At 47.0% G+C, this 12635-nt stretch overlaps 1 protein-coding gene across 1 annotated transcript in view; it reads left to right on the top strand.

The window, feature by feature from the left end:
* The window catches only part of LOC115094728 (vascular endothelial growth factor receptor kdr-like), a 311596-nt gene that overhangs the window by 199317 nt on the left and 99644 nt on the right, over nt 1-12635 (top strand). Inside the window, exon 13 of the mRNA XM_029607986.1 lies at nt 11727-11897. Within this exon, the coding sequence (XP_029463846.1) occupies nt 11727-11897 (171 nt within the window). The remainder of the gene's footprint in view (nt 1-11726; nt 11898-12635) is intronic.

Raw genomic sequence — 12635 nt, 5'->3', positions numbered from 1 at the left:
ATCGTCTCTCCTGGAGTTTCATTTCATGACCCCTAGTTCTACTGTTTGCTTTCCAATGGAAAAGGTTTGACATTCGTGCATCATTAAAACCTTTCCGTATCTGAAGGTCTGTATCATATCACCCCTACAATTCCTCTCTTCCAGGGTGTACATATTTAGATCCTTCAGCCTCTTCTCATAGGTCTTCCAAAACAGACTCCACACCATTTTGATCGCACTTCTCTGGACTGCCTCCATCTTGTCTCTATCCTAAGGGCTCCAGAATTGAACCCAGTACTTCAGGTGAGGCCTCATCAAGGACCTGCACATGGGCAGAATCACCTCCTTGTTCTTACTGGTTATTCTTCTCTCTATGCAGCAGCATTCTTCTGGAAAGCCAGAAGAATGCTGGGCTGCATAGAAGATGGTAAAATTTGTTTTACCATGTTCAGATCACCAGAAACTATCACCCCAAGGTCTCTCTCCCAGTCCATGCACATTAGACTTTCACTCCCCAACACATACAGCTCTTTTGGATTGCTGAACCTCAGATCCATGACTCTGCACTTCTTGGCATTGAATCCCAGCTGCCATATCTTTGACCACTGTGCAAGCTTCCTTAAATCATGTTTTATTCTCTCTACTCCACTGTGTTGCATATCTTAGTATCATCTTTAAATAGACCAACTTTACCTACTATTCCTTCCGCATTGTCACTCAAAAAGATATTGAACAGAACCGGTCCCAAAAGAAATCCCTGTGGCACTCCACTTAACACCATTCTCTCTTCAATGTAGGTTCCATTTACTATTACACATTGACTCGTCAGTCAACCAGTTTGTAGTCCACTCCACCACTTTGGTGCCAAGTCCCAAGCTTCTCGTTTTATTCGCAGGACCATATCAAAAGCTTTGCTGAAATCCAAGTAGATCACATCAAGCACTCTTCCTTGATCCAATTCTCTAGTCACCCAGTCAAAAAAATCACGAACATAAGATATGCCATACAGAGTCAGACGAAGGTCCATCAAGCCCAATATCCTGTTCCAACAGTGGCCAATCTAAGTCACAAGTATCTGGCAAATACCCAAACATTAGATAAATCACAAGCTAATATTGCTTATTAATTACCGTAATAGCAGTTTATGAATTTTTACTCTAGGAACTTATCCAAACCTTTTTAAACCCAGTTACACTAACTGCTGAAACCACATCCTCCAGCAATGAATTCCAGAGCTTAACTATGCGCTGAGTGAAAAATAATGTTCTTCGATTTGTTTTAAATGAGCTACTTGCTAACTTCATGGACTGCCCCCTGGTCCTTCTATTATTTGAGAGAGTAAATAACCGATTTACATTAACTTGTTCAAGTCCTTTCATGATTTTGTAGACTTCTATCATATCCCCCCTCAGTCATCTTTTCTCCAAACTGAACAGCCCTAACTTCTTTAGCCTTTCTTCAGAGGGCAGCTGTTCCATTCCCTTTATCATTTTGGTCGCCCTTCTCTATACCTTCTCCATCACAACTATATCCTTTTTGAGATGCGGTGACCAGAATTGTACACAGTATTCAAGGTGCGGTCTCACCATGGAGCGATACAGAGGCATTATGACATCCTCCATTTATTTTCCATTCCCTTCTTAATAATTCCTAACATTCTGTTTGATCTAGGCGTCCACTATGACGCCTAGATCTTTTTCCTGGGTGGTAAAACCTTACATTATGTAACTACAGCAAGGGTTATTTTTCCCTATATTCATCACTTTGCACTTGTCCACATCTGCCATTTGGAAGCCCAATCTTCTAGTCTCACAAGATCATCCTGTATTTCTTCACAATCTGCTTAATTTTATGTCATCCTCTAATTTGATCACCTCACTCATTGCACCCCTTTTCCAGATCATTTATAAATATATTAAAAAGCACCAGTCCAAGTACAGCTCTATGAGGCACTACCACTTTTTACATTTTTCCACTGTGAAAACAGACCATTTAATCTTACTCTGTTTCCTGTCTTTTAACCAACTCGCAATCCACAAAAGGACATCATCTCCTATCCCATGACTTTTTAGTTTTCTTAGAAGCCTCTCATGTGGGACTTTGTCGAATGCCTTCTGAAAATCCAAATACACCACATCTACCGGTTCACCTTTGTCCACGTGGTTTATTCACCCCTTCAAAAAAATGTAGGAGATTTGTGAGGGCAAGACTTCCCTGGGTAAATCCATGCTGGTTGTGTCCCATGAAACCACATCTATCTAAATGGTTTGTGATTTTATTCTTTATAACAGTTTCCACGATTTTTCCCGGCACTGAAGTCAGGCTCACCAGTCTGTAGTTTCCTGGATCACCTCTGGATCCCTTTTTAAATATCGGCGTTACATTGGCCATCCACGCTGTCCATCCTCAAAAAAACGTCAAACTCGTATCCACCAGAGACCGCTCATTCTCCATTGCAGGTATCAATATCTGGAACAACATGCCGCTGGACCTGCGTACTGAATCATGTCACAAAACATTCAAACAATACCTTAAAACATGGCTGTTTGAACAAGCATTCACTCTTTGAATCCTTTGCATACTGCTAAAACCATACCCCTCCCCCCCTATATCTTTCATGCAACATTTTGACCTTAATGGATCTTTGGTTTTGCCTATGTCAGTTAACTTTATCCCGCATAATACGTAAATTTTAATATATTATGGTTTTCATAGTTAATGAAGTTAGCATTTTTTTTGTAAAGACTATTCAGTTAAATGTTTTACTGGGTTCAAACTGTTATATGTAAAGCTGGTTGCTAAATTATTGTTTTACTGTAAACCGAGGTGATGTATAGCTATACGTACCTCGGTATAAAAGAATCTATAAATAAATAAAATAAATAAATAAATTGGAATGGTCCCATGACTCCCATGTCGCAGGTCACCCTGGACAGGCCTGGATTCTCACCTTGCTCCAACAGCATTACTCGTAGCCCCAGATGCAAAGAGACGTCAGGACCTACGTGGACTCTTGACCTAAATGCGCACAGCAGAAACCATTGGTGGGATGACCTTGGGGGCTGTAACAGCTATTGCCAGTCCCCAAGGAACCCTGGACCCATTTGTCCACCGACTTTGTGGTGGACCTTCCCCTCTCTAACGGCTGCAGCAATATTTGGGTTGTGATCGACCGATTCTCTAAAATGGTTCATTTTGTTCCTCTCCTGGATGTTCCCTCAGCACCTGAACTGGCTCAGCTGTTTACTACCCTCATTTTTCGCCTGCATGGCTTGCCCAATCATATTGTTTCGGATTGAGGAACCCAGTTTACTGCAAGATACTGGTGCTTTCTGTGCTGGAAATTCAACATCATTTTGGATTATAGTACGGCCTACCATCCTCAAGCCAATGGCCAGGCAGAGCAAGTCAATCAGATCTTGAAAACCTTCCTAAGGGCTTATGCCAATGAACACCAGGATAACTGGCGACCCTCCTTCCGTGAATGGAATTCTCCCACAATTCCCAGATATGCTCCGTTATGGGACCTTCCCCATTTCAGATCATATATGGGAAACGGCCTTCCTTCTTTCTCTGATATATCTGAAAATTGTTTTGTCACCTTGCTTTACCTCTTTAGTAATCCTTTCTTCCACTTGACTTTTGCTTTCCTGATTTCTTTCTTCGTCTGCCTCAGTTTCACCAGATATTCTTCCCTGTGTTCCTCTTTTTGGTGTCCTTTATATTTCTTGAACACTGTTCTTTTTGCCTTTATTTTTTCAGCCACCTCCTTCGAGAACCAGTTCGTACTCTTTTTTTTTTTTTCTCTCTAACTTTTGTTTACTTTTCTAACATATAGATTTGTTGCCTTTGTAACAGCTCCTTCCACCTCGCCCATTTTCTCCCAGTCTTCTAGCTCTTCCTCCAGGAAAATCCCCATTTTAACAAAGTCTGTATTTTTGAAATTCAAAACTCGGGTCGTCTTATGACATCTCTGTATCTTATTTGCGATATCAAATCATACCGTCTGATGATCACTGGTGCTCAGGTGGCCACCTGTCCAGACACTAGAGACATTATCTCCATTAGTGAGCACCAGATCGAGGATCACTCCCTCCCTTCCTCGTGGGTTCCATTACCATTTGTTTGAGCAGAGCCCCTTGCAGGTCATCCACTATTTCTCTGCTTCTTGTAGATTCTGCAGGAGGGATCACTCCAATCTACATCTGGCAGATTAAAATCTCCAACGAGCAACGCTTCTCCCTTCTTTCCTATCTCACGGATGTCTTCGACCAGCTCTCTATCTAAATTGGAGGCATGTAGACCTCTCCAATATAAATGGAAGCACCATCTTCTTTCTTTAGCCCATAAAGCTTCTTCCCTACTCAATGTCCTTTGCATTTCAGTTGCTTGGATATTGTTTCTGACGTAAGGTGCTTACTCCTCCCCCTTTCCTGTCCTCTCTGTCCTTCCTTAATAAGTTATAGCCTGGAATGGCCGTATCCCAGTCATGAGATTCAGTGAATCTTGCCTCCATAATAGCAATGATGTCCAAGTCCCGCCTCCACCATTAGGGCCTGCAGGTCTGGGATTTTCATTGCCCAAACTGCGAGCATTTGTGGTCAGAGCTTTCCAAATTTTCTCCCTTGGTTTGCTGCTCTTCCTAGTCACCTTTCCTGCTTTTTGGAGCTGATAGATTTTGTTTGTATATTATTTATTGTTTTCTATATATACCCGACATTCCATCTGAGATAATTCACATCGGTTTGCATTCAGGTATTTCCTCCTCCCTCTTTCCCGTATTGCTTGGGGGTGACACAGCAATTTCATTGGCCATCCCCCTAGTTTAAATACCTGATAATGCATGATCTGAATGTCTTGCTTAGCATCCTCTTTCCTGCCAAGGACAAATGTAGACCACCCTTACCTTATAATTGCAAGGACGTAGGGGTGTGGGTGGGGGAGAGGGTGGAGGGGAGAATAAAATTCAGCAGGAAGTAACCTGGTCAGACAGGATGGGCCTTTTGGTCCTTATTTGCTGTCATAGTCTGTGTTTCTGTATTTGATGCCCTAGCCAGGTTGTAAGGGCTACAGGCACCTAACTATTACTTTCTAACAGACAAACATGGCTGGTAAGGTAGGAGCTCATTTAAAAAAAATATGGAAAAAGTGCACGGCCAAAAATAAACACCATTTCAGTTTACAGGACTATAATGTGCAATGAAATTGTGCCTAAATGTTGCAGATACTTTTGGGGAAAAGTAATGTGGGAAGCACAAGCAGGAATGTCCGATGATGCTGGTGTGGGTGGGCTTCACCCGCACCAGCAGAGCTTGAGGATAACTCACTTCCAGCCACCCACGCTTCGTATGTCGACAGCCCCAACAAGGCCCCGCCTGCTCTCACGGGTCTCAGTCCCCAAAGCTGACCGCATCCACCACCAAATCGGTTACGTTACTAGAAGCATAACTATGTCTCACAGCCAGAAAACGCATCCACCGCCATGGCGTCGTGCACACATGCAGCTCACGGTAGTAAAGCACCAAGACCGAGTTCATGGCTTTTTTCCTGGGTTCACTCTTAGCCTGCTGCTGCCTTCTGCCGTGAGACGGGAAGGAAGAAAAAAAAAAAAAAAAAAACCCAGCACAATCCGCAGTTCGGTTTAGAAGCCGGACAGACAGGAAATGCAAGGAACAAGGAAGGAAAATCAGTTTCAAATAAGGGGGTGTTTGATGTGTTCGCATAAAATGCCAGAGAATGGAGGGAGCTGAAACTTCCCTGCACTTCTTTCCTGTGTTTCTTTTGCAACTAATTCTAGGCACAGGAAAGACAATCAGACCATTGGTTCCCAAGCAGGAAGTCTTCCGTGGCAGCCTGTTGGGACATGGATGATTCGGCATGCACGAGAGGGGCTTGCACGTGTGGAAAATCCAGAGCGCTTTGTATGTAACGTTTCCGATCACGGCGGTCATGTCTAGAATCATCCTTGGTCAGTGCTTTTATATGTTCAATTGGGATTGATAGTTTTGCTTCTGTTTCTAAGTTTCAGTGATAGAAGTGTCTTGCTTATGTTGAAAACTGACCATTTTCCCCCTTGCAAAGGGAGCCTCCAAGCTATTGGAAATTGGCCCCTTCTCTTCAGCAAATGGCTCCAGGAAAATGGACTTCTTCTCAGGCCTTCCCTTAGCATCTGCTGAGCTTGACTTCCTTTCTAGTCCTGGCAGCTGTGCCTCGCTTCATGACCTACCTTACTCTCTCGGGGGTGATGCGAAGCTCTTCATCACTTCGGTGTGCACCCCTCCATGCAGTGAAAGCCACGACCCTCAGGGGCATCATCGAGGTTGTTGTAGACTGAACTGCAGAACATCTGTACTCAAGCTTTCCTTTTGGCTGGTATTCAGACTCCAACCTTCTAGCAAGCTCTGCCATGGCTAGCTTTTGCTCATCCGCTCTGATGTTTGGTCAACTCAAGAAGTGAGGCTAACCACCTAAGGCAAATTTCGACCCTATGACATAGTGAGGGCAAAGGTAGTTGCCGGCGCCATTTTGAATATTGGCAATACGGCGCGATCTCCTGCACTCGTGACGTCGGGTGACAGGAACCAAAATGGCGCCGGCGCTACCTTGTGCTCTGTCATATGGTAGGGCAAAGGGCCAACCGGCGCCATTTTCTATTAACGCAGGCATGGCCCGAGAGCAGGAGATCGCGGGAGAATTCGCGGCCGGGACCCCCACTGGACCCCAGGTAATTAAAACATTTTGGGGGGGGTTCCGGGGTGGGTTTTAGGGTTGTTTTGGTTGTGCCGGTATTTCCCGCCCTCTCCCCCGTATTAACGATTTTTTAGACGATTTTTAAAAAAAACCAAAACATGAAGATCAGATTTCCCTCCCCCCCCCAGCCAAAATCGATCGTTAAGGACGATATGATTCACACGAGTCACAACCCTAATATCAACATGCCAATATCAAAAATACCCCCAGACCCATCACACAGATAACTGTTCAGATGTCCTTTGATGCTCACTGTTCCTTTTTTTTCCACGTCCCCATCGCAACGTGAAAACTGGAACATTGGGCTATGTAACTATGAAGGATAATCCAGCATGGAAACCACGAGGCTCTGCTGTTGTCTCTGTCTTGCCTCTTAAATACGTGGAGACTGGACATCTCGTCTGTGCTGCAACGTTCTGCTGTCTTTTGTTCATCAAGTCGTGCAGTGAGACCTGCTGGCCGTGGTAGCCCAGACAGTGAGTCCCGTATGAGCGAGACCGGGTTCTCTACATTGAAGCACAAGCAGACAAAGGAAATCTGACATAAAAAGCGGAAAGCCAATCATCGGTCCCTGGAACTGGGAGGAATAACCAGAAAGGAACAATCTTAGACGCTCTCTTAATACCGGGACAACCTTTGCCTGTGCATAATTTCAGTGCCGTATACTCATGAGAGATTTCCAAACGAGACCAGTTTCAGCCGTCTAGCTTGTTTGTAACAGAATCATCGAGCCAGTTGGCTCAAAATATTGGCTAGTTTGCACATAGCAGTAAATACGATCCTGTACAACCCTCAGAAGCTGAAAATAATTTTCTAAATGAGTTAATTCTCTAATTCAGGGCATGGTGAGTGTTGAGTGAACTTTTCTGGCTCCCCAGTGGTGCTCTGACCACCTTTAGAACCTATTGGGAGCTATGTAGTCCTTCGGCAGCTTCCTGGTGATCCCACAAGGGCAACGTGGATGTGTGGGCAGTACCAGGAAACCCCCTAAACCTACAGAGAAAAGTCACTTTAGCTATAAACTAAAATGTAAAATCTTTTGCCCCCAGAGGGCACAGTTCCCGCTTTCTTAGTGCTGCACATCTCTCTCATGCTGGCCCAATGCTTTCTGAGTCGTCGAGTCCAGTAGCCTGCCAGCCCAGTTTTGGATCCTTATCCAAGGAATCCAGTTTTCAGGATAGCCACAGTTAACGTGCACGAGGCACGTCTGAATGGATTGGGGGGCCCGGTGTTTGCAAATATCCCTCAAGCACAGCGACTGTGCATAGCCTGAAATCTGCTTTAGTACCAGGACGGACGCCCCCGGCTGGGATTATTGCGACTTTTTAGCGGCCCAGCCTTTATTCATCTAACATGATTCAGATGATTTTCATAACCCGGGATTCATCTCCACCAGCCTGGCTGTGAGCCACGTGATTCAGGAGCCAGCCAGAGACCCTGCTCTCCAGAACAGCAAGAAACAGAAAGTTGTTTTTTTTCTTCAAACTACTCTGTTCTTCAGATAATTATTTTTCTGTGGCCGTCCCTCTCACCCTACACCATGAAACCACATGTTCCTGCTAAAAAAAAGGTTTGTAAAATAGTGCACCGGTGATGAACATCAGTCACGAATAGCAGAAGACGTCTCACGCAGCTGCTGTCAAAGCTTGGGTTTCTTTCATTACGAGCAAGGTATGGTGCCATCAGCTATGTAACAATTACTTTTCAGGAACGGAAATTAGTGCTTCAATTTCATTTAGTATTTCTGAAAATATTAATATATCATTTCACAGCCCTTTTGGAACGTAAGTGCACATAAATATAGTTTGAGATGAAACGGAATTAATCGCAGTGCATACTGGGGAAAATGTAACTGCATTTGAAATACACCAGGGGCTGCGGCCTTGCTTGCTTCACTCACCGCCCCTGCCGGGGGGCCCTCCACCCTAGATTCCAGGCTCCTGCCCCGGTGGAAGATGCAAGCTGGGCAGGGGCGAGTGACTGCAATGAAAGGAAGGGCGGGGAGCGAGCCAGAGAAATCTCCTCCCCCACCACCTTCCTTGACCGCGTGTGCGTGGATGTTAAGGACCCTCGAGAAACAGAAAGTGATAATCGCATGGCAGTGTCAGAAAGCGAGTGTTATGCCTCCATCATCGGTGTCCTGTACTTGCTCTCTTAGGGGTAGAGGGATGGGGGGGTAGGTGTCTGTGTGTGTGTGGGGGGGGGGGGGGGGGGGGGGTGTTGGGGGGGGAAGGATGTAGGTCAGAAGGCTTGCAGAGGTTGTATGCGGTGGTGGTGGTGGTGAGGAGGGGAGGGTTTATGGTGATGGGTGAGGTGCATTTATATGATGGAGCAGGTGATATACGTTCTTGGGTTGGTGTGGGAGTGTGAGGGGGGTGGTGAATTTTCCCCTTTGCGCTCTCCGCGTGCTCCCCCTACCTTTCACCTCCCCACCTGTCTGGGAATGGTGAGTGAATCGGGAGGTGAGAGGAGAGTGTGGAACCCATCCCCCCCATGTTTCCAACCCGTTTCCCCTCTCACTCACCTCTCCCTGTGCAAGTGGTGGGGAGCCACTGTGTGCGTGCGGGTGCAGTCTCTCCCTATCCTTCACTGCACTCCCCAGTTCCCTCACCTCCCTGTGAGTGATGGGTGTGCACATGGGGGGGGGGGGTATATGAGTGTTGTGGGAAAGTGAGAGTGAGGGGGGTGCGTGTTGGGGGATGGACTCTTTCCTTCCTTGCAACCTTCACAGAAGACTTCACCTTCCCCCCGTGTGTGTGTTGGGGACGATAGGATGTGTGTGAGTTATGGGGCTTGATGTGAGTGGTGTTAGGGATGTGTGTGGAGGAAGCTGGGGGTGTGTGTGTGTGTTCATTTTTCCCCCTCACACTATCTACTTTGCCCCTTTTATCCCTCTCCTCCTCCCTAGTATGTGTGGGGGGGGGGAGTGACTGGTGTGTGTCAGGGAGTAACTGAAGGTTTGTGTGTGTGTATGTGTGCATGTTGGGAAGTGGATGAGCATGTGGGGTGGAGTGTGTGTAGGGAGGCGTGTATGTGAGATTGTGTGGGGGTGTATAGGGGTGTGAGTGTGGAGTTTGTGTGTATGTGTGGGGCTGTGTATTTATGTGGGGTGTGAGTGTGGTGGAGTGTGGGGTTTTGTGTATGTGGGGCTGGTTTTTATGTGGGGTGTGAGTGTGGTGGAGTGTGGGGTTTGTGTGTATGAGTGGGCTGTGTTTTTATGTGGGGTGTGAGTGTGGTGGAGTGTGGGGTTTGTGTGTATGCGTGGGGCTGTGTTTTTATGTGGGGTGTGAGTGTGGTGGAGTGTGGGGTTTGTGTGTATGTGGGGCTGTGTTTTTATGTGGGGTGTGAGTGGGGTGGAGTGTGGGGTTTGTGTGTATGCGTGGGGCTGTGTTTTTATGTGGGGTGTGAGTTGGTGGAGTGTGGGGTTTGTGTGTATGCGTGGGGCTGTGTTTTATGTGGGGTGTGTGAGAGTGTGGTGGAGTGTGGGGGTTTTGTGGTGTATGAGTGGGGCTGGTGTTTTTATGTGGGGTGTGCGGTGGTGGAGTGTGGGGTTTGTGTGTATGCGTGGGGCTGTGTTTTTATGTGGGGTGTGAGTGTGGTGGAGTGTGGGGTTTGGGGTGTGTGAGTGGGGCTGTGTTTTTATGTGGGGTGTGAGTGTGGTGGAGTGTGGGGTTTTGTGTGTATGAGTGGGCTGTGTTTTTATGTGGGGTGTGAGTGTGGTGGAGTGTGGGGTTTGTGTGTATGCGTGGGGCTGTGTATTTATGTGGGGTGTGAGTGTGGTGGAGTGTGGGGTTTGTGTGTATGCGTGGGGCTGTGTTTTTATGTGGGGTGTGAGTGTGGTGGAGTGTGGGGTTTGTGTGTATGCGTGGGGCTGTGTTTTATGTAGGGGGGGATCTCCAGGGTGTGTATGTGAGGGGAGGGGCTGGATGCTGTTTATTCATGATGGGCGGGGCTGGGTGCATGGCTAGGACATGGTATGCAGCTGTTGGGGGATAGAAGAGGGGGGTGCATGGGAGGTCAGTGGAGGATGGGGGTGCACTCTTTTCTCCTCCAACCCTCTCCCTACAACCCCTCGCCTTCCTCAATTTCCCACTGCTCTTCTAGCTGCCTACCCAGTACTCATCCAGCCCCGCCCTCACTCTCCCACTGCTCCTCCAGTCCCTCTCCCCTCCCCTCTCCATCTGCTATTGCTACATCCTCTTCCCCTCTCTCACCCCCTGCTCCACTCCCTCTCAATCACTGCAGCCCCCTGCCCCTCCTTATCCTCCCACTGCTCTACCCTTCACCCTCCTCCACCTACTCTGGCCCTTTCTTCTCCTCGCACTCTCCTCCCTCTCCCGCCCACCTCGAGCTCTGACATCATCTTTGTGCAGCTGGTGGGGCCTGGGAACATCATCCAGCCCTTCGGCTCCCTGCCATGCACCTCTTTTCTCTTACGTGAGTGGGGCCAGGAAACCCCCCCCTCGCTCTTCTGCCAGTGAGTCTCCTCTCTTTTTGCTGTTTGTTTGCACTGGTGGGGGTCCGGAATAACCCCCCCCCCCCCCCAACAGCTCTGCCTCTGCTGGCATTTCTGTTTCTCTCATCCTGCACCCCCACTAGCGTTTCTGCTGCCGGCCCTCCCTGTGGTAATCAGTGACCTCACACTGCAATATCTGCACCCCTCCCTGACTGCCTGTAGCCCCTCTCTTGCTCCGGGTGATTTCATTACGTTGCACGTGCGCAGATGCGAAGCAGTGATGACCGGAGTCCATAACATTTTTATAATGCAGAGATAATTTGGAGACTATATATATATATATATATATATATATGAAAGGTGCCACATTTATTATGGAGAGCATCCTAAAGAGATAGGTGGCATTGCTAAGGGTTATCTGCTGATGGTTTATTCCCGTGAATTAGTGTTTCAAACTGGACCTTCATCGGGATGACTGGTGAAGGCAGAAGAAGCAAGTGTTGTTCATTGTACCACAGTGATTGTTGTGTTTGTGTTCTAGATATGCCTACGGGAGTATCCACCACTGAAGAAATTCTTGTGCTCACCGGGAGTGATGTCAACCTCACTTGCAAAGCTGAGAACTACATCTACGACGCGTTAACGTGGCACTACCCTTCCTTGGAAGAGGCTCCCGCTGCCATGACTGTTAGCAAACAGGAGGACACTCCATGTACTTGTCACTGGTCCTCACAAATGTATCTCTGGCTGACGCTGGCCTGTACAAGTGCAAGGCCAAGAGCAGCAATAATCGCAGAGAAGTGACCGATCGCTTCACCAGTGTCGTTGTCCTAGGTAGGGTTTGCTGATCATGGGCCCATTACAAAATAAGTCCAGTGGCTCAAACTCTGTGATGGGTCTCTTGTGATCAAGTGCCGTCCCAGCCCCCATGTTCTGGTCTAGCCAGAAAAAAATACATCTGGAAGCTTAAAAAACTAGATTTTGTAATAGTCATTTGGCTGGTTGATACATCTTCGTGGTGATGTCATGTACAGGTTGTAACGATCAGATAAAAACGCAAGTCTCTACAATCGAATAAAATCCAGGACAGCTATCCATAGTACAATAACATTCAGACACCCTGGATCATCTATGACATTGCTCTTATGTTCCTGAGGCCTCTGAGCTGCGTTCTTCACAAGCTCCCCTGCCCTTAGCTCTTAACTCCCTGAGCGTTTTGTGACCCCTGTGCTATTTGAAGCTATATTAGACCCTTGGAAGGGTGTTGGTATCCTGGTGACTGTGGAGTTCAGTGATGCCTTACAGTAGCAGGCCCTGGGATGCTGGGCTCTCATAGGAAGTCGAACTGGAAATCCATACCTTGCTAACAGATATATATATATATTTTTTTTTTTTTTGCTCATTCAGAGACTGTAGCTCGTGGAGGGAACTTTATCACCTATTTGGAAAA

Source organism: Rhinatrema bivittatum, chromosome 6 (assembly GCF_901001135.1).
Source record: "Rhinatrema bivittatum chromosome 6, aRhiBiv1.1, whole genome shotgun sequence".
Taxonomy (NCBI): Eukaryota; Metazoa; Chordata; class Amphibia; order Gymnophiona; family Rhinatrematidae; genus Rhinatrema; species Rhinatrema bivittatum.
The sequence above is the reverse complement of the archived record's forward strand: the minus strand, read 5'-3'. Positions and strand labels throughout refer to the sequence as shown.